Source organism: Arvicola amphibius, chromosome 10, assembly GCF_903992535.2.
Source record: "Arvicola amphibius chromosome 10, mArvAmp1.2, whole genome shotgun sequence".
Classification (NCBI taxonomy): domain Eukaryota; kingdom Metazoa; phylum Chordata; class Mammalia; order Rodentia; family Cricetidae; genus Arvicola; species Arvicola amphibius.
Genome location: NC_052056.1, coordinates 115,621,254 through 115,648,662, shown reverse-complemented (window position 1 = coordinate 115,648,662; position 27,409 = coordinate 115,621,254). Strand labels below are relative to the sequence as shown.

Here is a 27,409-nt window from a genome sequence, read left to right as displayed (position 1 = left end):
ACACGGCAGAGAAGCAAGAAGAAATTTATAGCTGCCGCTCTCCACGGGGCCGTTTGAAGCCCCACAAATGGACTTGTTCAGTTTAATTGAAATTCTCGTCCTGATTGTATTTTTGTAACCTATTAGGCCAAGCTGCCTCTTGATCTCAGAATCCAGCCGAAATTAAATTTTGAAGTGTAAGTGAGAGGTTGCCTTTCCCCTTCTCCGTTTTTGATTAAATAATGATTTGAAACAAAAACAATAAATAACTGCGCCGGCTCCCCTGGAGGGCTGAGAGACTCCCAGAGAAATGCGGGGGAACCAGAGCGCCTGGTGAAGGGATTTAATTAATTATTAGAAGAGCCCAAGTGTTAACAGTGAGTGTATTAGGGAACGAGGAGATGAGGTGAGCTCGTGACTTTAAAACTGAAAGAAAGAAAAGAATTTGGAGGTTTATGTTGTGGGGAGTGACGGAAGAATAAAGGGAAAATACTTGCTAGCCTCCCCTGCAGTGGCCACCAATGCAGGAAAAGAAATTTGTCCTGATAATGACAGCAAATATGGGCTTGGAGATGACTCGGTTGGTAAGGTGCCTACTGCACAGGGTAGCCAATAGGCACAACAGACAGAGCTGGGTGCTCTGGTTATGAGCCTCTCTAGGCATGGCATAGCCAGGCCCCACTCCAGAGGACTTCCAACCACAAGATTCCCAACAGAACACTCGAATGGGCCTGCTCTTTAGGGCAGGGTGTCCAGCCCTCCCCCCTCCCACACACACCCTACAGAGTAAAAAGCTCAGGACTTGAAATTCCACCAATCCCTGGGCTCGCCCCAAGCTCTAGGCTAAAAATCTTACCAATCCCCACCCTGGGAAGCTCTGCTCAGCCCTGCCCCCAAGAAATGCTATCTAAACCCTGTCCTCTTGCTCAGTATTCTGCTGCTTCTTGCCCAAGCAGAGGCAGCCACCCTCCTGGGTTCTCCCCTCCCGACAAAGCTTTTGTGTCTGAGCTACCAGTGTTGCTTTGCGGTATTCTGTGGCTCTCAGCAGCCAAGACGCCTTTCTGCCTCGGAGTTGTAACATTTATAATGACATCTACCTGTAACCCCAGCACTGGGAAGGCAGAGACAGTGGATCCCTGAGGCTTGCTGGTCAGTCAGTGTAACTGAACCGCTGAGCTCCAGGTTCAGGGAGAGACCCCGCCTCACAAATTAAGGTAGAAAAGTGATTGAGGAAGACCCCCATTGTTGAGCACTGAGTTCTACAAGCATGTACATGTATGCTAATAGTAGAAATAAACAAATAGCTGGGGTTACCTTGCATGACCCAGGAGTGAAACATTTGTCATCACTGTGGTTTAAGGGCTCTGGTCTCCTGGCTCCGTCCGTGGATAACAGTCCAATGCGGATATTAAGGGTCGACATGGGAAAGAAGTGTGATGTATTTCATAGCTCTAAAAGGGAGACAGGAAACAGAGCAGGGGTACTGTGTTCATGCTGCTTCTGAAGGGTCGGGGTAGCACTAGACTTTCAGGGCAGAGGTCTCGACTATCTCAAGGGCCCCGTAGTTAGCAGTGTGAAAACTAGGAACCCGAGTCTATGAGCCCAGCAATGAGCATTTCCAGGGAATGCGGGCCTAGACCTAATAATTGTCGGATAAAATTCAGAATTGGGGTTGTTGTGTGAACCCTCCCTGCTCAGCACACATTGGAAGTCCATTCACATTTATGTTCAAACTCACTAAATGGGCTAAAGAAAGTCTATCTGTGCACAGTGCAAGTTGGCCGAACACTTCTCCGTGATCAACCTGATGGATCGAAACAAACATTTTCCATGCATCCCTTATCCTCCCCAACTCAGGGCACACAGCTGGCCCCCAGGTTCCAGATGGTGTCCTCTGGTCACAAGTTTCCATGTCAACTTCGCCTGCCTATGTAGCAGTCTGAACACAAAAAGGAATCCGCATCCTTTAGGGACAGGATTCCTCATGTGCAGTGAATGGCTGGTGCCTAAGTACCCAGCCTCTGGGGTACTCCACACACTCCCAGAGTCTTCCTTGGGTTAAGCCCTACTGCCCTTTTAGACATTCTGCAGGCTCCCTCTCAGTTGACTCTTATCCTCTCTTCTCTACAAGGAATTCCTTCATCTCTCAAAATTAGCAGTCGGCTCTCAAATTCTTGCCTTAATTTCTGGGGGTCCAGGTTAGATATGAATGGCTTCCTCGGTAACTGACCCACTCATAGGCTCAGCTTTCTTGCCATTCACCCAAGATTAGCTCTGGAGAGGACAGAACAAGAAGAATTAAGGTTGAGACGGATGAAGAGATGATAACAAACCAGAGAAGAGAACTCTAGTGTGAGGATTCTGAGGATCTCAGAATTGTGGGGCCATTATTATTGGATGGTGAGGGCTCTTTGGTAGCTTCTGTTTGTGAGGGACTTGGGGGCCACTGGGCAGCCATGTATACATGATCGGAGAGTCACTGCACACACAGACAGCCCTACCAGATGGAGAGCTCGTCAAAGCCGGCTTTAGAGAGGGCTATTAGTGCTAGCGTGTGTCACCAGGAGCAAATCAGAGCAAACCATCACGATGCTGAGTGGACACTGTGCCATGGGGAACTGAGTGTCTTGTGTGCCATGGGGAACATCTGTTATGAAGATGTTCCAAGATGAGAGGACACAGGCAAGATGACAGATGCCCCCACTGTCACCTGTCACAACATTCAGTCTCCTGATTCCATCGCCCCTCTCCCCAGGGGTACCCATTCTGCTTTGGGCTATTCCACTGTGACTTTACTCCTCTTCCTCTGGAGTGAACTAAGCCCTCTGAAGAAGGTGGAGTCTGGGGCTAGGGGCTATTAAAGGACATGTACCTCCAATGACAGGTTTATTAAAAATATTCCTCCCAACCGAAAGCCTAAACAGAGTCCACCAAAACCTGTAAACAGAACAGTGTTCATCTGAACAAAGAACTGAAATGGCTCCAGATGACTCTTTTATCCCTGCCACAATATCCTTTAAGTGGGACAAATAAAGTGGGGCATTGCTTAATGGGGCATCAGGTGATGCTGGCCATGTGGTGGGAAGCCAGCCAGATGCTAAACCCCACCGAGCCTCCACTGCCCAGACCCTCAATACTGATGTGAGCTGGGCTGCTCCAGAAACTGGTGTGACATCCTGTAGGGATGACTTTAAAAAAAAAATTCCTTAGCCTGAGGGGCTTAGCCAGAATTAAAGCTAACAGCCCTTTGTGTACCAATTTCCAGGCTCTTTGGTACCTCTTTCAACTTGACCTTCCAAAGTATCAGAGCAAACAAAAGAAAGCCAGGTGGGCCATTGAAGCTTGTCTCCTTCAGAAGACTCTATGGGTCTCAAAATCCTTGTCTGAGTTCTAGAGCACATGCTGGTGGGACTGTGCAGGCAGAGCCTCCGAGTTCTTCTCTTGCTGCCAGGGTCAGGGAGAACTCAGAAGAAGAGAAAAACTAAGGGGGAACCTCTCTTCTCACCATGGTCCAGATTTAATCCTTGCCCTTAAGTTGGCATCAAGACTCCAGGACTTTTATGGAGCTGCTTTTGTTATGATTTAAATGAGTTCTCTCTCAAAAAAAAGGGGATCCATCTGAGCAGACTCCACTCTTGCCTGGTCACACAGGCACCTCTACAGAAGACCGAGTCCCTGCAGCCTCCAAGGGACCACGGAGGAGTTTGGCTTATTAAGCAAGGTTTGCTAAGCAGCGACCCTGAGGCAGGCACTAGAGAGTCCTGGTGTACAACAATGCACCAGCCAGGGACCCTGCTCTCAACAGATGGGTGAAGAGACGGACAGTCAAATAAGTCACCACCCCTACTGAGTAGCAAGGCATTTAATATGGGGGGGAGTGGTTGGTTGAAAGATGGATTTAATTAATTATAGGGCGTTGTCTGCGTGATCAGAGAAGGTGATAAGTGGGGGAGACAGGAAGAGTGTTTTTTCCCTCCAGAGAAAATGGGATATGTAAATGATCTGGAGATGGGACTGTGGTTTGTGCTAGCAAACCCAAGAACACATGCTGGTCAGCATGGACTGTGGAAGGCACGGAAGGGTGGTTTGTGAGGCTCTCGGGGTTGTTTTATGAAGCAGGTGAGGCAGGTTTGTAAAGAACACTGTAACTCATGTCAGTGAGCTTAGATTCAACCAAAGGAATGGGACTTTAAAAGAAGTGGGAGCGTGCAGGAGGTTTGTGTACCCCGGCGCTCTCACCCAGTGTGAGCACCCCAGCAGGACTTTATCTCTATTTCCTGGTGATGAAAAGCATCATCCTATGCAGAGCTATCAGGTCAAACACAGAAGCCACCTGTGCATAACTTATAGCCAGGTGGAGACACTGCAAACATCCCTGTGGCCTCGGGTTGAGGGGCACTGTGTGCAGAAAGCAAGGTCCTCCATATATATATATATATATATATATATCATCCTGGAGGGTGATATATATCATCCTGGAGAGACTTCATACTCAAAATCTTTGCTCACAGGGAATCATGACACATCAGTAAAACAGATGATTTTAAACTTATAGTCAATACCAGGAGAAAGTACTTGAAGAAGAAAAACCCACTCTAGATGCCCTAGGGAGCAAGTTACAAGATACGATACTGAACTGCCAGGCACCCTGCCTTTGAACTCTCTGCCAGCCTGTGCCCTCTAAGACTGGCTTGCTTTCAAATGTACTGGCCACCCCACCATTCACTTCCAGGTCAAAAATCCCTTGATCCTTTGCCTGTCCAAACCTCAGATCATCACCGCCATGGTGGTTTCTTATTCCTAATAGAGGTGATAAAGGAAATGGTTATGAGACCATTGGACGTCAGAGGTGGGAAAGAAATGTCATCCAGTTTAGTAGGAGCTGAATGGGGACGAAGTCTGTGTATTATATGAAAAGGAGTTTCTAGAAAATTCCATCTGGGCCACCTTATTTTGAGGTGCCACCTTCAAGGCAAGGTAGCCAGATAATCACGATCCACTGGCAGGATTTGCTAAGGCTAGACCATTACCTTACCCATGTGCAAAGCCTCCTGGGAGAAACCAGAAAAAAGTCCTGCTTCCTACCCCCAGGATTTGGTACTCCAAACTGTCAGGGTTCTCTCTGTGACTCTCAGTTCCAGGTGTCCACATTTCCCCCCTTAAAGCAGAAGTGGTTTCTTAAGAAAGCTCAGGTGTCCCCTCTCTAGCAAGTCTGCAAAGCAGGGGATAAGGCTGGGGGGAAATAGTTTTTTTTTTTTTAATGGGAAAGCTTTTTCTAGTATGTGTAAGGCCTAGGGCTAGACTACAGGACTAGCCAAGGTGCCTAAGTGCTCATAAATAAACTCAAAAAGTCATCAAGTATGTCCCCTCTTGAGCGGCTGAGGCCAGCACGTCTGCACAGTGATAGGAAAGTTACCTTTAAATTCAAAAGCTCAGGTCCTTCCCTGCTCTAGTATACAACATGGCAGTGAGGAAGAAGCTGCCGCAGGGTCTCAGGCTTCCTACCTCTGTCACCCATGTGTTACCAATAACTGTGTGATGGGCCCCACACACAGGCACTTGGACACCTCAACATGATCACGTAGGTTCTGTCCAGATGGCCCACTTGAAACATAGGTTGCTTGTGGAAAAACAGATCTGCGGAGAAGGCTTATACCCCAAAGGGAGGCTCAGGAACCATTTAAATAGAGAATTTGGGGAACCCAAGTACCCCAGAGTGAATACTCTGGAAGTGTGGTTTCCAGGGAGTGACTTCTTGATCACCCAGATTTTTCCTCCCCATAGAGATGTATTGCTAGGAAACACCCAGGGCAAGCATCCCTCTTGCCCACAGTTAAACGTGGTACAACGGCTAGGAGCCAGAGGCAAATTCACTGTGACTTTTCAGCCACAGCCTGACCTAAACGTTGAAGAAAAACAGATTTTCAGCCTAGAATTCCCTTCCCAAGGGCTAACTCCCCACAACCCCCTAAACCTCTCAGTCTTCCTAGGCCAGTCCCAAAAGAAGACTCTGAGGCATCTTCATTCCCTGATGTCCAAGGTCCTTCCAGTCTAAATCACATGCTCCCTCCCCGGTGTCCCCTGGAGTACAGGGCTAGGTCTCTACGGTACCATCCATAGCTCCAGGTACCGACTCAGTGAAGGTCTCCACCATCCAACCTGGGCAGGAAGGGACTGGCGAAGTGGATGAAGTTAGGTCTCCCTGAGAGAGATCTGCTCTGAGCGCCCCAAAGCCAAAGGTTAAGGTTGTGTAGGAAGGTGTGTGTTTTTTCTTGTCATTTACGCCTCTGATGATGGACTCACGTTGCCCGCTCTTCCCTTTCTCTTACACCTTTCCTACTAAAGGAGGAGTCCTTGCTTGGTAAGTGACGTAATCCGCAAAGACATGAGAGAATTTATTAGAAGCCACTCAGGATGCTTAGCTACCTCCTTCGAGGGAGAAGGACGCGCACAAATGCCTGTAGAGACTCTTTTGTTACTTTGTTTTGTTTTTGATTTGTTTTCAGCCAGACTATTTGACTTTACATTTATTTTTGTCCCCTCCCTCTCTTGACTTCTTTACTTGGAAATTGCTCAAACGTCAGTTTGCAACCTTGACTTTTTTTTTTAAAGAAAGGGAAAAAAGAAAAGAAAGAAACCAATTCTCATCTTTGTTTCTTTGGCCCACATGACATTTGTTTAGGGTTTTATTCAGGCAACTTTTTCTTTAAAAAATAAAAAAAGTTAGTTGAGGATTTGGGTTGAAATTTAAAATTTACCTTTATCTCCTTTTGTGTTTTTAATTTCCAAGATATAATTTTTGAGGCCTGAAGCCCCTTTTCTTTTTATTCCCCTCCCCCATTCCTTTATTTTTATTATTGTTTGAAGTTAAGGGTGTCTACAGCCCTCCCCTTTCTATTGATTTGTCTCTTTTGTTTGAGTTCATTAGAGATTACGTTTTGTATAATTTCCTTTTACTTTTGTTTAATCTGAATCGCATGCCTTTTTCCCTGCATGATTCCTAAATCTTCCAGTTATTCTAGCAGGGGGTAAACAAAATACCTAGAGGTCTCCTATTTCTGTGGAATTCTATCAGGAATTTGTGCTTTTGTTTTTTGGCGTCTCTTCTCTCCCCTCTCTCTTTGCTTTCGTTACAGTGACTCATGATGGTTAACATTCTTGGTTACTTACGCACAGCCCGGAGCTCAGCAGTGTCCGACGGGTCTTTTTGCTTTCAGATCTCTGGGTCGGGGTCTGCTGCTGACCTCTTTAGCAAATCAACCAGCCCGCTCACCGCCTCCCGAGGACGCTCGCAGGAGTACGACTCAGGCAATGACACGTCCTCGCCGCCCTCCACGCAAACCAGTTCCGCCCGGTCGCGGGGCCAGGAGAAGGGGAGCCCCGATGGGGGTCTGAGCAAGAGTAGGGACCTCAACTGCGGCAACAGTTCCGATTCAGGGAACTCCTTCACCACCTCCTCCCCCCAGAACAAGGGGGCTGTTCTGGAGAACGTCTCTCCCACTTGCAGGAGCAATGAGTCAAGGTTAGCGTCTTTGGGGGTGGGAGGGTCCCCGCTTCAGAGTCACTTTCTTACTGTCTCATCACAGGGCCCTACCCTTCCTAGGCGTCTTCATTCGCAAAAGAAAGGACATCCCATTCAAATTTGCTTGAACTCACACACACACACACACACACACACACACACACACACACACACACACGCTTCAGGTACAGCAGAACCCAGAGGTCCAAAGTGTGCTCCTGCATCTTTATATTTTGACTTGGACCTCAGCTCTGTTCCCACGCTCTGTTGGCTTCATTCTCAAGCAGACCCAGAGCTTTGCAGCAATGGTCAGCACGTGTCTCCAGTCAGTCAGAGGACTAACCCCTCTGCCCCTCCCCCAGCAGAAAAATGCCTCTGCCCCGCCCCCACAGAAATCTTAGCAAAATTATCAAAACAAGTACTTATTGGCTGTGCTTGGCCCAGCTTGGGTCATTTGTTCCCTCAGAACATTCTCTCTGGCCCAGCAGGTGCTGAGTTACAGGTTGGAGCCAGATGTCTCTGCAGGAAAGGCCAGAGTGTTGATATGAGGAGGGATGGCAGGAGCTAAGAATAGATGCCAACTTACCAAGAGTCTCAGGGAAAGCCTAACATGAATTTCATTTAAGTCCCTCTAGGTTACATGGCACAGTACTAACCAAAATAAATTGAAAACATATTCACACACACACAAAAAAATCTGCTTATATATGATTATAGGAGTTCATGCTTTCTAGAATTTGGAGGCAACCAAGTCTTTTAGATGAATAAACTGTGGTATATCCAGACTCTAGATTATTTTTTGTCTAAAACAATAATAATAATAATAATAATAATAATAATGTCCTATCACTTTATGCAAAGTAGTTTCAGCTACATGAAATTATAACACATGATACATTCATGATTGATAAATGCCCAGTGACTCATCCAAAGCCATCAGACATGTAACACCAAGAGTAAGCCTGACAGATCTGTGGGCTTTGGGTGATGGCATGAGGTGCTGTCTCCTCGGTCCTAAGACATGGACCACTTTGGTGAGGGATGCTGGTTGTGGGAGATGAGGCCCTGGAGGCCAGGAGACCCATGCTTTGTGCTCAGTTGTGCCCAGAAATTAAAAGGGCTTTAAAATAAGATGTATCCATGGGAACACAAAGCTATCACGGTAGAGCTGAGGGATGGGTCTTTTCGTTTGGCGCTGTTCTTGTTACCCGCATTTTTTCCTTCTGAACATACGTCTACACGTCTGTTTACAGGCCGATGACAATGCCACCATTTTATCACCAACTACTCTGTCACTCAAGTGATCACAGCAAACAGCAGCTGAGGAGACAGTTCAGTGCTTAAAATGTTTGCCAAGCAAGCAGTGTGAATGTCAGGTGGGCATGAGGGCCTGCCTGTAATTCTGCCCTCTGGAAGCAGAGACAAGGGATCCCAAGAGGTTTATCGGGAAGCTCTGGATTTAACTGAGAGACCCTGCCGCAAAGAAGAGCAGGGAGAGTGGGGGAAGAAGACTTTGGGCATCAGCTTGCACCTTCCCACAAACATGCACCCACCTCCAGACACACATGCACACATAATGCATGCACAAACATAAAAAAGAATCTGAAAAAAAAATAAATCGCATCCTAATGCTAACCACTAGACACACTTTCATAAGAGTAGCGTTTTAAATTTCCTGTCCACCTAGTCTGCACCACCCATTCCGTTACCTCTCCCTCACCTTCTTGCCAGACACACCCTATGGCAGCACTCAGTTTGATGCTAGGCCCTCTTTTCCTGAGTTTATAATTCACTGGGCACAGGTTGGGGGAAGTTGGCTAGCACACTCTATCCAGAAAAACATGGGAGTTTTCCTTCTGCTGGGGATTCAAGCAAACCTCTGTTCTGCGTGGCTAAGATTGCCCATAATGGCCACACACAGCTTCTTCAAGGACAGAGCGCCCCTTATCTCTAGCACAAGACCTAGTCAGGCTGGACAAACAGCCTGGGTCTACATGTAGCCCAGTCTCTGGGTGGCCTGTTCTGGGACATCCCTGCCCTCAGCTCATGCCCACGCTTGCTGGGAGCCAGAACTGGGTCAGTGCAAATGTCAGCCTCTCCAAGAGCAGACAGTGAAGTCCCCACATGGGAGAAGAAGGCTGCCACATATCTACCGACACGCTAAAGTACTGTGATTAGGGATGATCAAGAGAAAAGGCAGCAATAATAATAATAATAAAGTATTAGTATTAATAAATTAAAAAGCCATTAGTCTCTACTGAGCCAGATAGTACACTAGACTCTGGAAAAAATGCTTCCCACGACCAGCTTTCCTCCGCTCCTCTTAGAGCCTTTTTGCAATAGGCACTGTTCTAACCTTTCTGTAAGATGATAGGAAACAGAGGCACAGACTCAGACAAATGCAGTTAATATGCAGCAATAGCAGCATTCCAGTTCAAACCTCTCTCTAAAACAAGACCCCAGCTCCAAGAGATATATAGCTGCTACTTGCTTCGTTTGATATACATAGACAGCCAAATTAAATAATTTAGAGCCAGTCTTTCACTTTGGAATGTAAATGATGGTGAAATCATGGGTATTTATGTCCTATCAGCTGTGGACAAAGGGCTCAATAAATATGGGCTAAGAGAAGAGATATGAGCTGGAAGTCAAGGGCACCATAGACACAGAGGGTAAGGAACTGGAGAGGTGACAAGGATGTGCGTGTATGTGTGTGTGCGCACACACGCGTGCGTGTGTGTGTGTGTGCGTGCATGCATGTGTGTGTGCGTGTGTGTGCGTGTGTGTGCGTGTGTGTGCGCGCATGCGTGTGTGTGTGCGTGCATGCATGTGTGCGCGCATGCGTGTGTGTGTGCGTGCATGCATGTGTGCGCGCATGCGTGTGTGTGTGTGCGCGTGCATGCATGTGTGTGTGCGTGCGTGCGTGTGTGCGCGTGTGCGTGCGTGCGTGTGTGCGCGTGTCTAAACAGACCCAAGTGACCTTGCACAAGTCACTAATTCTTCTGAGCCTCCTCCATAATTTGGTTGTAACAGCAGAGCCAGACACACAATGAGAAGAGTAAATGAAATGATGAGCCCAAGACACAGACGGGATGACTTAAAAATGCCACGTGACCAGACAAGCCTTGTGTGGAGGATGATAGAGTCCAGGGGGCAGATGTCCTTTCCCCAGTGAGCTCAGTATCCAGGGAGGAAGAACATAGTCCTAAGACCAAATGAGTCATGTAGGGATGGGGGAGAGCTAGGCAGAGGGGCCATGGTAACACACAGGAAACCCTCAACCCAGAATGGCGGTCGAGAGACTGCTCTAAAGGCTTTTCAAAGATGGGGTCGAGCCGAGCCAGAACCATGTGTAGAGCAATGGCTACATGACAAGACGAGAGAAGGCAAGTTCAGATGACAACATGCTCTAAGGTCAGAAGACAATGGACAGAACAGGACATTTTTGTTTCAGAGGAGACAGCCTGTTAGGGCCAAGAGCCAAGACTAAAGAGGCTATATATCAATGTGACTTGAAGTTGACTCTTGGCCTAATGAATGAGCATGTCTTCATGAGGACCTCCAAAGGAGTTCAGAATGGCCCTAGACAAAAGAGGATGTAAAACCAAGACCCTCTACTCTTTGTCTGATTATGAACAAGCCTCCACCCAACTGCTTTGGAGTCTCTTAGTCTCTCCATCTGCAAAGTGGGCTACATCAAAGTTGCCCAAACTTAAGCTAACCACGAGTCACCTTCTTGATTCTTTTAAGCTATGTTCTCGTTGGTTTGCTTATTGTGATCACATCACTATTTCTGTGTGGAAATGTATATCCTTTGCTGAAACATAATAGGTCTTAAATAGAAAACACCCGTGACAATATGATTAAGACAGTGTATCTAACGCTGGTCAGTTAGAGTTCCCTGCTCAAGGCTCTGACCCTTGGGTCTATCCCTTTATCTTGGGGAGATTTCAAAGTGTTATAGATGTGTTAATAGCCCACTAGCACCCAGCCAGGGCTTTCTCATTCATGCATCAGAAGGACTGGTCAAGGACAAGAAAGGGAGAAGGAGGACTCTCTCACCACATGATATTATTTATTTAGCCTTGTGCACACAAGAGCCTCCTGGGATGCTTTGTAATGGCCCCTGTATGTGTCCCCTCCTTAGGGGATGCTGAATTGGATTAAATATCGTTCTACTTGTGAGGTCTTTTCTATCTCAGCCCTTCTAAATTCTGTCACCTGGCAGTTCTTCCCAGAGAGGGGGGAGGTGGAAATAGAAATTGAGGATATTCTCTCTGAGTCAAAGGTGGTAGAGGGAGCCTCAGGTCCAGGTGCCCCCAGAGCAAGGGCAGCTGGGTACTGACAGATGTTCTCCATCCTGCAGAGGATTTCAGTCTCCATGTCTACAGTGTGCTGAGGTGAAGAAGTCTAGTTTGGTCCCATCCACAGCCCGGAGCTCCCCCATCAAAGAGTGTTCCCGAAGCTCCTCCTACACCAGCACTCGATCCTCCAGCCCCTCTTCCCGGTCCCCAAACCACAGAGCCTCCCCCAGGTACACCCGGAGCCGGTCCACCTCTTCTGAAAAAAGGTGAGCATGTCTTTGATGTTTGATCTACTGTATGTCCCTCTTTGGCAGGGAATTTTGGTAACTAGAGATGCCCATTCCCCGTGGGGAAGAGGAGTAAGACTTGACTTTGAATAACCTGCTCCAGCATTACTCCTGACAGCCTTGGGAGGACAGTCAACATCTCTGAGCTTTTGTTTACTTGTGTGAAAAATAATAAGAATGCATGACTCAGTGGCCCAGTGGCTCATTCCTGGGGTGAAGGCACTTAGAACACGATGAACATTCATTGTTATTGTTTTTGTTGGCATGGGGATGAGATGAGTATCAATTAACTTCTACATAAAAAAGTAACCAACATCATCCTTCACATAAAGTGTATTTACTTAGTTCCTATAGCTCTGTGTATTAGCAATGTATGCTGGGTTCCGCAGGTTGGTTCTCCTTAGCCCCTTCATGTGTTTTTGACCAAATAGTGAGTTGGCTGAGGGCTGAGGATGGAAATTCATCCAGTGATTAGCAAGCCTATCTGCTTATACACATAGTAATAACAAGGAGGGAGGGAGGGAGGGAGGGAGAGAGAGAGAGAGAGAGAGAGAGAGAGAGAGAGAGAGAGAGAGAACAGTAATGTTCTCGGCTTGAATTACATTCCATCTCCTCTGCTATTCTATTAGCCCTAGTAAGTCACGAGACCTAGTCAGAAGATTATCCCTTAGTGGGAGGAGTTACAGAGTTTGCATTTCAGGGGTTATGCAAGAGAAGAATTGCAGCTGTTTGTATTCTGCCCCCCAACTTCAATAGCCATTGGTTTTGTTTGGTTACCTTGGATGGAATAGCTCCGTCTTCGAACATACAGACATGAGATCTCAGGAACTGGGATAGCCCATGTAATCCTTGAGCCCAGCTTCCCTCCTCAAACAAAAATTTCCAACAGCAAGTCGGTTGTTCCTCTTCCACAACCATATAATCAAAATTCAGTTGCTTCTTTGGCTGGTAATCTCAAAACCAGCATTTGCCTTATTTTTTTTTCCCTATAAGATTTCTGAATGCAAATGCAAAAAGCAAACTGGCAAGACACCTTTCTGGGGGGGGGGCACAACTGCACTCAATAGGAATGAGTTATTCCTTTTCCCATGAGGTTCTCTAAGAGCAGGGTCATCTGTCGTGAGAGAGGGAGAGTAAGCATGAACAACAGGGCTAGTAATCCAGATGCATCAGCAAGAGTGGTCCTTGCTCTCTTGACAACAGGAGACATGGTCCATGATCCCCAATGGCTGCCTGTAGTCAAGCCCTTGGATGAGCACCAAACCCTATAATGGCATTGCCCATCTTCCTTTGGTAACTAAGCATCCATTGCGCACTATGATAGACTATTTTCAATGTGAGGTGTTGTAGCAAAATCAGCATGAGCTCTGCTCTCCTGGAACGCTCCGTTCCTGCCACATAGCTTAGGACAGACACTCTGGCCCCTGGCTTTTTTGTTGCTTTGTTTTGGTTTTTGTTCCTTTCTTATTGCATGGAGAAGGCTTGCACCCCCACTCAGCGGAAACACACCACTGGTTTATAACAGGTATGAGTTACTAACTTCACCACTCTCATACTTGTGGACCATTTTCGAGTAAATAGGAATTGCTTACACACATGGACTACAATTCTGTGGTGGTAGATCTGATCACAAGAAGGCTACTCGGTAATAGGCAAGTAGCATATACAGCAAGGAAACCTTGCACAAAGAAGCCATCTGCTTCCTAGGTAGGATTGGCACAGGACAGCAATGCTTACCGTGCTACTCAGAATAGTTTGAAATATAAAACTTGTGAATTATTTGTTTATAGACTTTTCCACTTGCTGATTTTTTTCAATCTATTTATGAAGTCATAGAAAAGCAGAACCATGGGTAAGGGGGGGGGGGGACTATAATCTGCAGAAGTAAAAAGCACTTTGTAGCCAGACACTCCTGGGTTCAAATGTCCAGTAGACCCTGATCAAGTTACATCACCTTTCTGTGTCTTTCTTTTTCCATCCGTAATATGAAATTAATAGCAGTTCCTAACCCTAGGATAAGTGAAACAAATGCATTTTTCAGTTCAATGCATGTCACTTAATAAAATGTATAATAGTCATGGTTACTGTTTCCATTGTACTGCCTAATTGGCACTTGGAATATATACCGATATTCAAAGTCATTTACTCTAATTTGGATTCACAGCCAACTTTGTAGGATTGGTACTACTACCTCATTTTGCAGACGAGAAAACAGACCGTGCCCAAGACCACACAGATAAAAAGTAGCCAGAATGATAAGCGTTCAGAAATAACAGGAAGTCCATATTATTATTAATTACTCATAAAGGAGAGGATTTCATTCTCTGGGTCCTTAACCAGTCTTGCGCAAAGAAAAAGAGCGCCACCTAGGGGCCAGGTACATAGTCCTAACCGTCCACACAACCGTGACACAGGTCTTCAGGCGCTCTTCCCTCTTCCCCAGGTCCTACTCTCGCTCTCCCAGCTATTCTTCCAAGTCTGGCAAGAGGAGCCCGCCTAGCAGAAGCTCTAGGTCTCGTCGCAGTCCCAGCTATTCCCGCTACAGCCCCAGCAGGTACCGTCCTTTCCCGAACCCCCAGGATGGGTCCCGCCTCCTGGGCCACACCCCTTGCTTCTCTGTACCAATCTTCGAAGCCCTGCCCAATCCCTAGCCCTGGAGAGGTAGGGACAGGAATTCTTGCAGTCCTTTCTGTCCACTCAAGAGTGGCACAAGGCCCCCATACACCCTTTGACTACTGCTCTTTCACGCCCAGGCGCTCCATTTTCTTGCACACTTGTTCTTCCTCTTGCCCCTGCATTCACAACTCCAATTCTTGCCCACTCACCCCAGAACCTTCTGCTATTTTCCTTCTCACTCACCAACCTTTATGCCTCTGCCAAGGGACAAACACACGCGCGCAGAGGTTACCATTCTTGCTCATGCCCAGCTTGCCCCACGATGTTCACCTAATTAGATACTTCCCAAAGTGGGTCAGATTACCTGTCTTATTTGGGAGCCCTGGCAAAGGCCAGTCTCAATGGGGTGGCGGGGACAGTTAAGAGCATCGCACCTGCAGAAAAACTAGCCCAACCCTAGTTACCAAGCAACCCCCCACCCCTGCTGCTGCAGGGATCCCAAGTACGGTGAGAAGGAATTGCAGCCCCGAGAGCGTGCACGCAGGAGGCGACGGTCCTACTCACCCATGAGGAAGCGCCGGAGAGACTCCCCAAGCCACCTGGAGGCGCGAAGGATAACCAGGTGAGACCCGAAAGCAAGGATTGCCTGCTTCTGACCTTCTCCACACCGCCACATCTTCCCATGCGGACCTCGGAGCTGAGACTGGGACTACAGGATTGTGGGGGCTCCGGGATACCCTTTCTAACCCCTAAAATGATGGGGGGTTGGCTCAAAGACTACCCTAGTATGGAATTGTACCAAGTTCCCAATTTTCTAAGTTGCGGTCAGGAAGGGACTCAGACTGCATGGGGACTCCGGGAAAAACAATGGAGGGATCCAAGTAGTGTGCAGCCTTAGGGGTGTCCTGGAGGCTAGGAAACCAGCTAGTGCTGGTAAGCTAAGAAAAGAGAGTTATAAAGGGGGGGAGGACCCAGACCATCACAGGGCAGGGTGTTGGTTTGGTAGTGAAATCCCTCTTCAATGGAAGTATTCCTGCACCCTAGCCTACTTAGATGCCAGCTTACAATTAAACTGTTCGTGGTTATCTAAACCAACTTCAGATAGCACAAACGATCTTACTGGGATTTCCAAGGAGCCATGGTGAGTGAAGGGCACCATCAGATTTGAATGAAGACCTGTTTCCCTAGGGAACCTGGAGCCTTTTCCCCTCCTCCGGACCTGTTTCCTTAGGAAACCTGGAGCCTTTTCCGCTTCTCCGGACCTGTTTCCCTAGGGAACCTGGAGCCTTTTCTCCTTCTCCGGACCTGTTTCCCTAGGGAACCTGGAGCCTTTTCCCCTTCTCCGGACCTGTTTCCCTAGGGAACCTAGACTCATTTCCACCTCCTCTGGATTGTTTTCTCACCCACAAGACATGGCATAACTTCTGGGAGTGTCATGTGGAGTAGATGAAAGGGGACAAAAAGATGTGACCTCACCTTGTAAATTTAAAGGTGGGACACACTGTGTTCTATCATTATCGACTGAATGGTCAGAATTGGTGGAGGGTGTGACCTGTGGCAGCTAAGGTATCTGAGGAGAAAAGCTAATGGGAATGAGGGCAAAGGCTGTGGGAGAAATTAAATTTCTCAGGCCCCGAAAGCTGGGGAAATGGGGAAAATGGCTGAATGTGACCCCCCAGAAAAAAAACTAGGTTATCCTTCCAGACATCCCACTCATCCAAGAGACCCACACAGGAAGGAATCCTGGAAGTCAATTGTATCCCTCCTGGAGAGGATCAGGAGGCAAGACAAGAACAGCCCCCCCCCCCCATGGATGGAGTTGCCTGCTCACGTGGTACACAGTGCTCTCTTCCCAGCATCTGAGCATCCATAATCATGAATGTATTTCATTTCCTTAAATTAAGTATGCCCTCCTCGACACAGGCACACTCCATACACTTATTTCAAAAAAAAAAAAAAAAAAAAAAAAAGAAAGAAAAGAAAGAAACGATGTACTACAGTAAATGGAAAAGCCAGCCTTTCCCTCCTAGAAATAGAACCTACTGGAAATAGAAGTTTCTAGTAAAAGTAAAAATAGAAAAATAAAACTCCAATTAAAGTGTTGGTGCAAATACTGTGCTGCCAGCTGAGAACTCTGAGCTCAGGACTGATTGGTTGATTTTTTTTTTTTTAAGTGACATTATCGCTTTTTCAGGATAGAACAGTACTAAGCCAGGCTTTTTCTTTGGTCTCGGAATTATGAAAGGAGAAGAAATGGAGGACTTTGTTGTGGTTTTGTTGGGGTTTGGAGTTTTTCTATTTTTTTTCTCCCTAAGAGCCTGGGGGGATGGGAGGACGTTGCTTTTCCTGGGAACAGCACTGGCGCTCCCTGAGAGCTGAGCCCTCACCGCATCCTATCTCTGGTCTCTACAGTGCCCGCAAACGCCCCATCCCTTACTACCGACCCAGCCCCTCCTCGTCCAGCAGCCTCAGCAGCGCCTCCTCCTGGTACAGCAGCAGCAGCAGCCGCTCAGCCAGCCGCAGTTACTCCCGGAGCAGGAGTCCGAGCCGGAGCCGCAGCAGGAGCCAGACCAGGAGCAGGACGCGGACCAGCCGCAGCTCCAGCTCCCGCAGCCTCAGCCTTGGCTCCCGGAGCCGCAGTCGGAGTCGGAGCCTGAGCTACAGCTCAGCGGAAAGCTATGCCAGCACGAGGCGCTAAGCAAGGGCCCTCATTTGAGCCAGCTGCCCACCGGGACGACCCCACTGTACTCTGCCTGTGTCCTTCACTACCTGCTCTTTATGCCAGCTCCCTGGTGACAGATACGAAGGCTTCCTGGCTCATGTCCTCTATGCGTTCCTGGGAAGGTAGGACGGGATACAGGGACTCCTGTTCCTTTGCCAAGGTGCTAGGAGGCTCTACCAGCATCATCCTGAGAGTCACCTGGGCCGACGGAGAAGGCCACCTGTGGAAAGATCTCATCCATGACTCAAAACGTTTAAGTTTGACCAAGACATGTGGTGACATGTTCCACCCATCCACGGCTCACAGGCTGTATACTGGAGGCCAGGATCGATCCATCCCTCACCCCGACCTCCTTCTCCCCTCCTCCAGACTCACGGCTGCACGTTTTGGACCCCAATGTTGGAAAGAGAGGAGACCAAGGGTGAAGTTCAAGAAAAGAGCTCAGGGCTTTTTACCTCCCAACATGGGCAAAGGCTGGGAGCTCCTGAGTCTTGCAGGGAGAAAGCAGACATCAGCAGGGGAGGTAGATGTCAGGGAAGATTGGAAATGGGAACTGTAGTTATCATAAGCAGCAAAGAGTCAGGTAATGTGCCCCCTAGTATGTCAGCCTGGTCAGGGAAGAGACTGCAGTGGGTTCCAGCTTTGTGGAGACCCTTACATAGGGCCCTGTGACCCCGTAACGATAAGGAGATGATGGAACAGCCAGCATACCTTGGGCCACAGCCCTATTCCCCAAATTCGCCTCATCCCCAGTAGCTGGCACCAACGTGGTTCCACGGGACCATCTGCTGAGCCTTCCCGCTGCTGTGGCTAACAGCCAACCCCCAGCGCCAGCCAGTCTGCCCTTGCCCTCCAGTTGGCGCCTGCCAGCCCCCTCCACATTGCCCAGACTGCCACACCCTGGATTCTACCCAGGGCAGGCTGACACCTACCATCTCACATGGAGACCACTCTCCTTGCCTCTCAGGAATTTTGCCAAGACGGGGCACTGCATATAGCTCAATGTTGTGAGGAAAGACCGAAATTCAGAGAGCCTTGAGGGAGCCTATCGATAGAGGGGCTTGAGGGATCCCTGGCTCAGGGCTCCTGCTGGCTTCTGAGTTTGCTGTCAGCTTAGGAAAGTCCAGCGGTTGCTGCTGCCCTCTCTCTACCTTCCTCCTCCCTAGGGCTGGGCAGCAAGGGCAAGCTGCCCTCTGACACACAAACACCATCAGCTGCTTTGTCTGCAGAAGACATTGGGAACAGGCAGGCGAGGGAGATGGTCCTTAAAATAAACCCACGGGCATCCCCCTCACCAGCTGCCTGGCTTTCCAGAGTCTAGGAGGTGTTGAGTTTGTGGTGGCAACAGCTGAGGGCCAGGGCACATGGAGAAAGGGGTTCTCTCCTCAACTTCAGACACTGGAACACGATGACCGCCACGACCCAGCGTTATTCATCCGTCTTGCTTCAAGGAAAACATCTGGGGTGGGGGGGTTCCCATCTTAAAAGCAATGATCTATCCTTGCCAATCTTTCCCAACCTATCAGCCTAGGGGTCCAGGGAAGTTCGTTATCTGGTAGGCAAGGAGGAGCACCAGTGGCCATACTGGGCTTCCCACCATGGCTTCCAGCCCAGGCCAAAACTCCGCCCACCAAGACGCAAGGATGCCTATGCTGACACCACCACGAAAGACCAGATAGCAGGTGCCTGGCACAGGAGTAGGTGCCCAGGAGGGCATGTACAGCAACTGTAAATAACCCTCATCCCTGCCAGGTTGCCAACCTCGCCTCACCTCCCTCATGGAGACAGAGGCTTCCAGGAGCCACCAAACCTCCTCAGCAGGACAGCTTGTGAAGGCATGAGAGCCTCTCTCGAAGACACAGACTATTTTCATTCAAACCACTCTAGGGGACCATTTTGCCCAGGGCTCCTAGCAAACTTTTTATTTATTTATTTATCTATTTATCTATCTATCTATCTATTTATTTTTATTATTTATGTGTTGAGCTCTTCTTTCTCACCATTAGCAGTATTTATTTATTTATTTATTTATTCGGAGAGATTGTGTATCAAGATATGTGATCATGTGTATGTATTTGGTGGGATGGTCTTCTAAATTATTTGTGCTTTAAAAAAAATTGCTGTTGCTACGGCTGCAGTTGGAGAGGTCAGAGGCATCTTGGTCTTTCCCATGAATGTTTTAAGCCCTGAACATCCTGGAACTGACCAGGAAATATCTGAGTCCCAAGGTTCATTATTTAAATTGCTGCCAGTGAGGTGCAGGTCTGTGCCTCAGTTCTTCAGACACATGCTGCGCCACTACCATATCAGAAAGATGGAGTCAGCCACAGACTCCATGAGCCTAAATCCACGGCCGGGGCCTGACATTAGAATGTAGCTACGCAGACGTAAAAGAGTCAGGAAATCTTTGGCTAACTGCTCAGAGTCAGAATGCCGTGTCTGGGCTAGTCTTCAGAGACATCAGTGGCACGCATGAAAGAGCCCTTACCTGTGATTGGGAAATCCTGTGGTAAGAAGGGTTCAATACTAACTAGCATGGCTCTTGGAGACAAGGTGTCAATTTGATGAGGGTTTGATTGATGCTCACAGTGGGAGAGAAAGGCAGGACAAACCCAGGGAAGACATGGTGCTCTTCCTGATATCAGCGGAAGGCACCCGATTCGTGTAAGTTACACCTGCTTCTCCTCCTGCTATCTAACTCCCCTCCCCCAGCTTTTGAGGTTGGAAAACTCGCCTGTGTCGTCTGCAGTAGACAAACACTGCTTTGTGAAGAGGGCAGGGGCCATCCTGGGGGCACCCAAACGCCCAAAGCAAATGCCCTTTTCCTGTGTTCCATTTGGGGTAGCACAAAACAACTTCCAAAATTAGACAATAAAGTACAGAAGGAGGGGACAGCCAGACGTCCCCAGAAAGGTCATTTCTAAGCTCATTCTGGGAGCTAGGTCCTGGAGACCTTTATCAGTTCTGCCTTCCTAACCAACTGGCAGTGACTCTGGCTGCTGGCTACAGCGAGCTCTTGCCCTTTCTGTGGTCATTCTCCATGGACTTCCAAGGCCAGCTTGCCTGGTCCAGCTGTGGATTTAGTAAAACTTTCACTATATCCCTGACTCTTCTCTTTAACATGGCTGTCCTACTCTAACCCAAGCAAGGCGTCATTCTTTCCTTGGAAATAGTTGTCAGAAGCTTGTTTAGATACCTGTAAGGCTAAGGTGTACTACCCTCCTCCTCTTCTTCTTCCTCCTCTTCCTCCTCCTCCATCTCTCTTCCTTATTCATTTTCTCCTCTACACTGCTTTGCTTTCCAAGCAAACACGGATCTCCTTCCAAGACGCTGATAACCTTGGCTAACTAGAACCATGGAACCCTGGTCTGTCTATCCACTTTACCCTCATTACTTTCCGCTTCTGAGGAATAACTCCACTTGGAAGCAATCCATAGCCATGCTTGTACAGTGGGTTACTGCACTGTGTTGCGGAGGCTGTTCACAGTGAGGGTGTAATTCACCCACCAACATCCAACTTAGGCTGAGGTTAAGCAACATGCTGCCAAAGCTCCTTGGCTTGGCCTCCCCACTGTGGACTTGCTCCACGTGAGCGCAATAGGGCTAATTATCACCTTAATGCAGACCAGGGTTGCCACTTAGTGAGGTGGGGTAGTTGGCAAATAATTCGGATGTTGGCCTGAGGCCCGAGAGAGCCAACAAACACAATGAGTTCTGCTGAGACTTGGGGGAAGGAAAGGGGTTTGAAGTGCTATAAGGAGATTCCTAGGAATAGCTAAAAATAGCACCTGAATCCCTACTGGGTGGCTAGAAAGTGGACTAACCCCATTCATGTCCACCAAAGTTGGACTTCATTCCAGGCTCTCTTTGAGACCTCGTTGGAAGGCGACTCAGCTTCTCAGGAGCAAAATAAAATGGAGATGTTGGGGAGGAGTTTGGGTCTCAGCCTCAGAGAGCCCCTATTCTTATATTTCTCGGCCTTGTTTTCTTTCCCAGAAAGGTTTTGCTTAAAGAAGTACAAGTTTGGGGTGCGACCAAAGGTGGAAGAAAGCAATGACTTATGTCTTTCTCAAGGTCAACTTCCAACTTTTCTGCCGCATTTCTTTTTCTCTGGTGCTGGGGGTGGAACCCAAGTGCTCGGGCATGCTCATCAAGTGCTCATGCAAATGGGTCACACCCTCAGCCCTGTGCTAGGTTCCCTTTGCCCCATCTGTTCTGTGTGTATCCTGAATGGTCTCGTGGCCATGTGTCTCTCACTTTGGTTTCCCTTCTGATGGGGAGAAAATTTGATTTGATATTAAAATGGCACATGCCCCCCCCCCCCGCTAGCCAGCCCACCAGAGACTTGGGCCAGACACAACGCCACTGCACAACACTTTAAAGAACTCTATCCCTTGTCCGTTCTGCACTGATGAGCCAATGGCATTAACACCATGATCACCAACCCTCTGCAACTTCTTTTTCTGTTTGTGTATTTGGGTTTTGTTGTCCATCCCTGTTTTCATTTTGTGAGTTGATTTTTGGTTTTATTCCTTTCTTTTTTTTTTTTTTGGTGGTTGTCATTTTGCATTGTAAATACCATGATGTGAGGCTGTCCTTGGAACATGGCTTATTTAATAATTTATTATTATTTCCTATTTATTGAGTGGTATTGGGAAGGGAGGGGAGCCAGCCCCTCCCCTTGGATTGCCACTGGAAACCATTCATCTCTCAGCTCTGGGTGCTGCTGTCTGTAGTGGGGGAATTATCACCCAGGCAATGAATGCTGGAGTCACCAGAGATTTGGAACCGCCAGAAACAGAAGCTCCCATCATACAAATTAAGCCCAAATGGAGCTAAAATGCTGGTTATCTCCCGAAAACCTCATTTAGATGGAAATTAATTGAAGAACTCAAATGCCTGTACACGAACCAACTTCTATTAAAAAGTCACAACTGAAAAAAATACAGAGAGAATCTTTTTTTTTTTCCAGCCACGTAATATTATGTCTCATTTATTAACGGGCTGAGCCAGAGAGAAAGCAATGCTATACCTTTGTGGTTGTCTTGCCTTTGGGGGTAAAAGCAGTGGGTCTTGGGCCGCAGTTGGCTGTGCAACAGGATTTAGCCAGGATGTTCTGGGGAGGGCAAGTGGGAGAGCGCTGCTCTGATGCTCTGGACTCCATCCTGGTGGATACTGGGGCTGTATCTTTTGCTGGAAGGATATCAACCAAGGAAGGAAGAGTGATGGTGGGCTTGATGCAAGGGTTGGGATGGCTGAGATGTGGGACACATCAAGGGGTCCTGGGTCCAACTCAAAACTCTCCAAGTCCAGTGTCCCTGGAGTCCTGATAGGGAAAACAAACTGTCTTCGCCACGTCCTGAATCTAACTGTTGTCCATTGGCAAGTCATGTCTTGTATGATTATTCTGCTAAGCTGGTGACAAAGGTCCTATTGTTACTTTTCAGATAAAGCTGAGGCCCATGGAAGGGAACTGTTACTCCCAGCTCCTAGAACTGGTGTTTGCCTGACTCTATGTCCCTTGGCCCCCAGTGGATCCTTTCCAAGGGTCCTAAATTATGAGAACTCTACGCTGTGTCTTTCTCCCCAGGTTAAGTTATTTCTTCAAGGGGTCATTGGCCAAGGGCCTAGCTGATTCTGCCACACTGGCTCAAAGGATTTGGCACATCTCAAGTCATCTGTACACTGGGGGTTGGGATTCCCATCTGAAAAATCCCAAAGCAGAGGATCACCAAGTAACCCAGCTCAGCCTGACCATCTGACATCTGCCCAGAATGTCTGCATTAGAGAGAGAAGCTGCTGTGTTCTCCAGCATCCTGAGAGTCGGTCTGTCCTTTGCCCAGGGTTACAAGGGACCACAGCCTACCCAGGGTTTTCAGGGTTTCAGTGCGTAGTTAAAGGCTCATGGTATCGTGATCTCATATGTGACCTCGTGTCTTCTGTGAGAAGGAAGATGGAGTGTTAAGAAGCTCTCATGGCGCACCTGTGTGACACACACACACACACACGGCTCAGAGCATTTATTCAGTTTCTCAAACAGACCTGTAAACACTTGAGCTCTACCCTTGTGTAAGTTCGTGAGTGAGTGTGTGGTATGTGTGTTCACACATATGCAGAGGATATGTCATTTTTTGGGTGCTGTTCAAATGAGACAGTCTCTCGCTGCCCTGCTGGCCTAGCGAGCCTCCGGGATTATTAGCCGGTCTCCACCTCCCCCAGGGCTAGGGTGACACCTGTGGGACATCACGCCAAGCCTTGGGATCAAATTCACTTCCTCACATTTGTGAGCCAAATGCTTTATCAACTGAGCCTCCTACCCACCCCGAGTTTCAGTCGCATTATGGGTTCCCTCAGGAAACCTATTCCAGGTCATCTCGTTGTAAGCCATCCCTGAAACCCCAACATTAGACTTCCTTCCTCACGAGATGGAAACCAAAGCCTAGAAAAATGAAGCCACTTGCCCAAAAGACACAGTCCCCAGAATCAAGGACAGAATTCAGATAAGCTGACTCAGAACCACAGGTTGCCAGTTCTCCTCTACAGATCCAGAATTTGTAAATATCGAACCTCTTACATTGAGTTGCTTTTGTCTTGACACTTTCATGTTGTGACAAAGATTTTAGATCCTAAATACCTAGGGTCTTTCTACTACTACCTATACAACACTGGACAAGGGCCACAGCCTGTGACTGACTAATTTGCTGATCTGTAGGATGAGTTAGCAGCAGCCACCTCCCTTAGCTGCTACGGGAACAAAATGAAACTTTCCGTTCCTTAAATACATGAAAAGGGGAGAGCATTCAACTGAGGCTAATGAGCAAAGTTAGATTTTCAGCACAGAGTCTGAGGTGTGGTAGTGGGAGTCCTGGGGTCAGCCCAACGGAGCTGACTTGGAAGACAGGGGTTTTCTGGAAAGGTTCCCAGGGCAAACTTCAACATCTCTCCCCGGTCAAGGCAGGTAGAAAGTGCTTAGGGGATAAGTGGGAGTGGGCGGGACTGGCTGTGGGGATGTGGGGAGCACAATGTACAAATTCCAGGCGAGAATCTCGGCTCAGCGTTGCCACATCCTCCAGGTTTCAAGGGTGTCTATTTTTTAGGTTAAAAACCTTATATTTTAAAGTGTTCATAGCATTATTATTTTCCAATTATGTGAGTCACTATTATACAATGACACACACAGACACCCACACACACTCATTCACACACACTCATTCACACACACACACTCATACACACTCACACACGCTCATTCACACAGACACACACACACACACATACAACCAGCTATGTGCACCACTCATTCTGTGTCTTGCCCAATGAAAACCTGCCTTGGGAACCATAAGACTGGGGTGACCTCTCTTAGGTAAATCTGTGGCTAGTCACCACCCCCACCCACACACTGATTTCGTTCTTTCTAAATAGGCTGGTTGTGAAGCCATACCCGGCGTCCTTTTTTGAGGCTCTCTGGTGACCAGGACATTAAGACCCATCGATGAGTTAACAGTCACGTGCCCTTTACCCACACCGGAGCCTCACTTTCGGGGTGCTCCAGTTAAGGCTCCAGGGGCAAGTTGGCATAGCTAATGGGTCCAGGTCTGAGGGATTTCCTTTCACTTTTCGTCCTGAGTGTATAAGCCCTGTCAATGTAGAGCTAGCCCCCCCCCCCCACCTGCAAAGGGTTCCAATAAGATGACTTCCCAGAAAGTGTGGCTTTTTAGGAGGCTGTCCCTGTGACTAATTTCGTCACCTCTCCATGACTCACGGAGAGGCCTTCACCTTTTAATCTCCGGCACAGATACCCAGTTATGGGGAAACCACGTGTTTGTTTATCCAGCCATTGGTCTGGGCAGGGGCCCCACCCCCATCACCCTCGTCCCAACTGTCCTGGCTGCAGAGGAAAGCAACCCTGCTTCTGCGGATGCTCTGTCCTTACCAGATTGGCAGCTGCTCAAGAATGGAGCAGAGGCAGCATGCATCCAGCACTCCTGCTTCTGGTGACCCGTGGCTGCCTGCAGCCTCTCTGCTAAGCAGAACCGATGAAACAATTCAAGGCGTGGGAGGAATGTAGGAAAACAAAACTTCTTAAGAGATGGAATCCAGACTCCTGTCCCTAGCTTGCAGCATGACCATTTAAGCAAGTCAAGCCCTTTTCTAGAACCCTCTACTCAACCTATTAAAAGGGGTGGGCGGATTAGACCAGAGTCTCAATCATGACTGAGTATTAAGATTGCCCTGACCTTTATAAAACACCCATGTTTGACCCACCCCCAAACAATAGGTAGGTTTGAGGAGAATGCCAGGCATCCGTGCCCCTGCAAGCCTCCCTATGCTCTTCCAGGGTTAAGCCAGGGTGGGAAACACTGAAGATGCTACCCACAATGCTATCCAGAGACCAGGGTGGAAGACACACTTAAATCATGGTGACCATAAAGCCATAAGATCACCCAGTACCTTCATGGTGACAATCAAGGGCCAGGCAGGTTTCTGGGAGCTCCACTGAAGTCAATGTAAGTTACCGACATATTCACCTCCATAGCATCTGCAGGAGATGCTGTGTTAGCATCAGTGTCATGGCTGCAGAAACTGGGGCACAAATGGTTGCTCCAGGTCTCACTGGCAGTAAACTATGTGGCTAGCTTTGAGGATGGGGGAAGGCAGAGAGTAACTACACCTTAGAAGGCCAAGCAAGACATCATAGGGGTGAAGAAAGTACCCTCTAGCAAGATGCTGGACAAGGAGTAGGAATTAGTCAGGAACAGAACTGAAGCTAAGGGAGGATTCAGGACAATTGTGTGCATGGAATGGGGGCAAGGCAGTGATTGCAGCTGCCTGAAGTCAGCTCCCCACCCTGTCCTCCCACTGCCATCCCTTCCTTCCTGCTCTTTCCTGAGTACTAGCTGCTACCCTACTACCTGTAATTACTTCCCTTGCTTGTTTAATGCCCCTTTCGGAGGGCAGGAGCCTTCTCTGCCTCATTCATTCCCTGTCCCTGCAGGGACACTATACCTGGTATGTAAATGACTGCCACGTGATTGGATTTGCCCAGGGATGCCAGCTCTACTCCCTCCCAAAGCCTGTTCACTTTGAAGCTGGTTAATGTGCATTTATTGGTGTGTGTGTGTGTGGTGTGTGTGTGGGTGTGTGTGTGTGTGTGTGTGTGTGTAAAAGGTGCAGCAAGGTAGTGACATTTCCCCCAGAGCAATGTCAATGATCTCCCATGGCATGCCCTGAGAGAGAGATTAAAGGGAACACAGATGGCAGGGCAGACGTGAGCACCTACCATCCACCTGGCATTGCTCAAGGCACAAGGACACCTCTCCTGGGGCTTCAGATTGACACACATCTTACAAGGAGCAGCTGAACCAAAGACCCGGGCCTCGGGATGACCTGGATATGAGTGTGGCTCTGTTACCTCGTAACTGGGGTCTGGGTGTGAGCTACTTGGCCTCTCTGACCAACCTCACGAAATGACAGAGGAAACTAGAGGGACAGGTGTGCACAAGGCCCTCAGCAACACGAGCATGGACCCCCATGATTGGAAAGGGCGGCAGCAGGAAAATCGAACACCTAGGTAAGCTCACACGAGGCTTCTGGCTCAACACTCAAAAGCTCAACACTCAAAAGCTCCATAGTCAGGACCACCTGCTTAAAAGAGTCAGAGTTTGCCCTAGCAGAACGGCCCAGAAAGCTGGCATTTTAAAACGACACAGCTTTTTTCCTGCTACGGCTGAAAACTGAAAAGCATGCAGTTAATTTTCATCAACAGCGTTTAAGTGTTTTGTAGCCGAACCTCTTAAAAGAGCTGCAATGTTTTGCAGCTGAAGCTGAGTCAGGAAGCCTCTCTTAGATGAGAGTGCTTGCTTGCCAGACCCGAAAAATGGAGCTTTACTCTATTCTTTCCCAAGCTTTCTCAAGCTTTCTGCGGATTCGGCTATCCACGTGGGCGCCATTCTGTAGTGTGGAGCTCGGCGGGCAGGCC

At 48.2% G+C, this 27,409-nt stretch overlaps 1 protein-coding gene across 1 annotated transcript in view; it reads left to right on the top strand.

The window, feature by feature from the left end:
* Srrm4 (serine/arginine repetitive matrix 4) overlaps window positions 1-17,406 on the top strand; it is a 147,969-nt gene extending 130,563 nt beyond the window's left edge. The window contains exons 9-13 of the mRNA XM_038346876.1: window positions 7,197-7,501; window positions 11,868-12,071; window positions 14,536-14,646; window positions 15,202-15,330; window positions 17,121-17,406. Of these exons, the coding sequence (XP_038202804.1) occupies window positions 7,197-7,501; window positions 11,868-12,071; window positions 14,536-14,646; window positions 15,202-15,330; window positions 17,121-17,406 (1,035 nt within the window). The remainder of the gene's footprint in view (window positions 1-7,196; window positions 7,502-11,867; window positions 12,072-14,535; window positions 14,647-15,201; window positions 15,331-17,120) is intronic.
* Window positions 17,407-27,409: the final 10,003 nt, after the last annotated feature.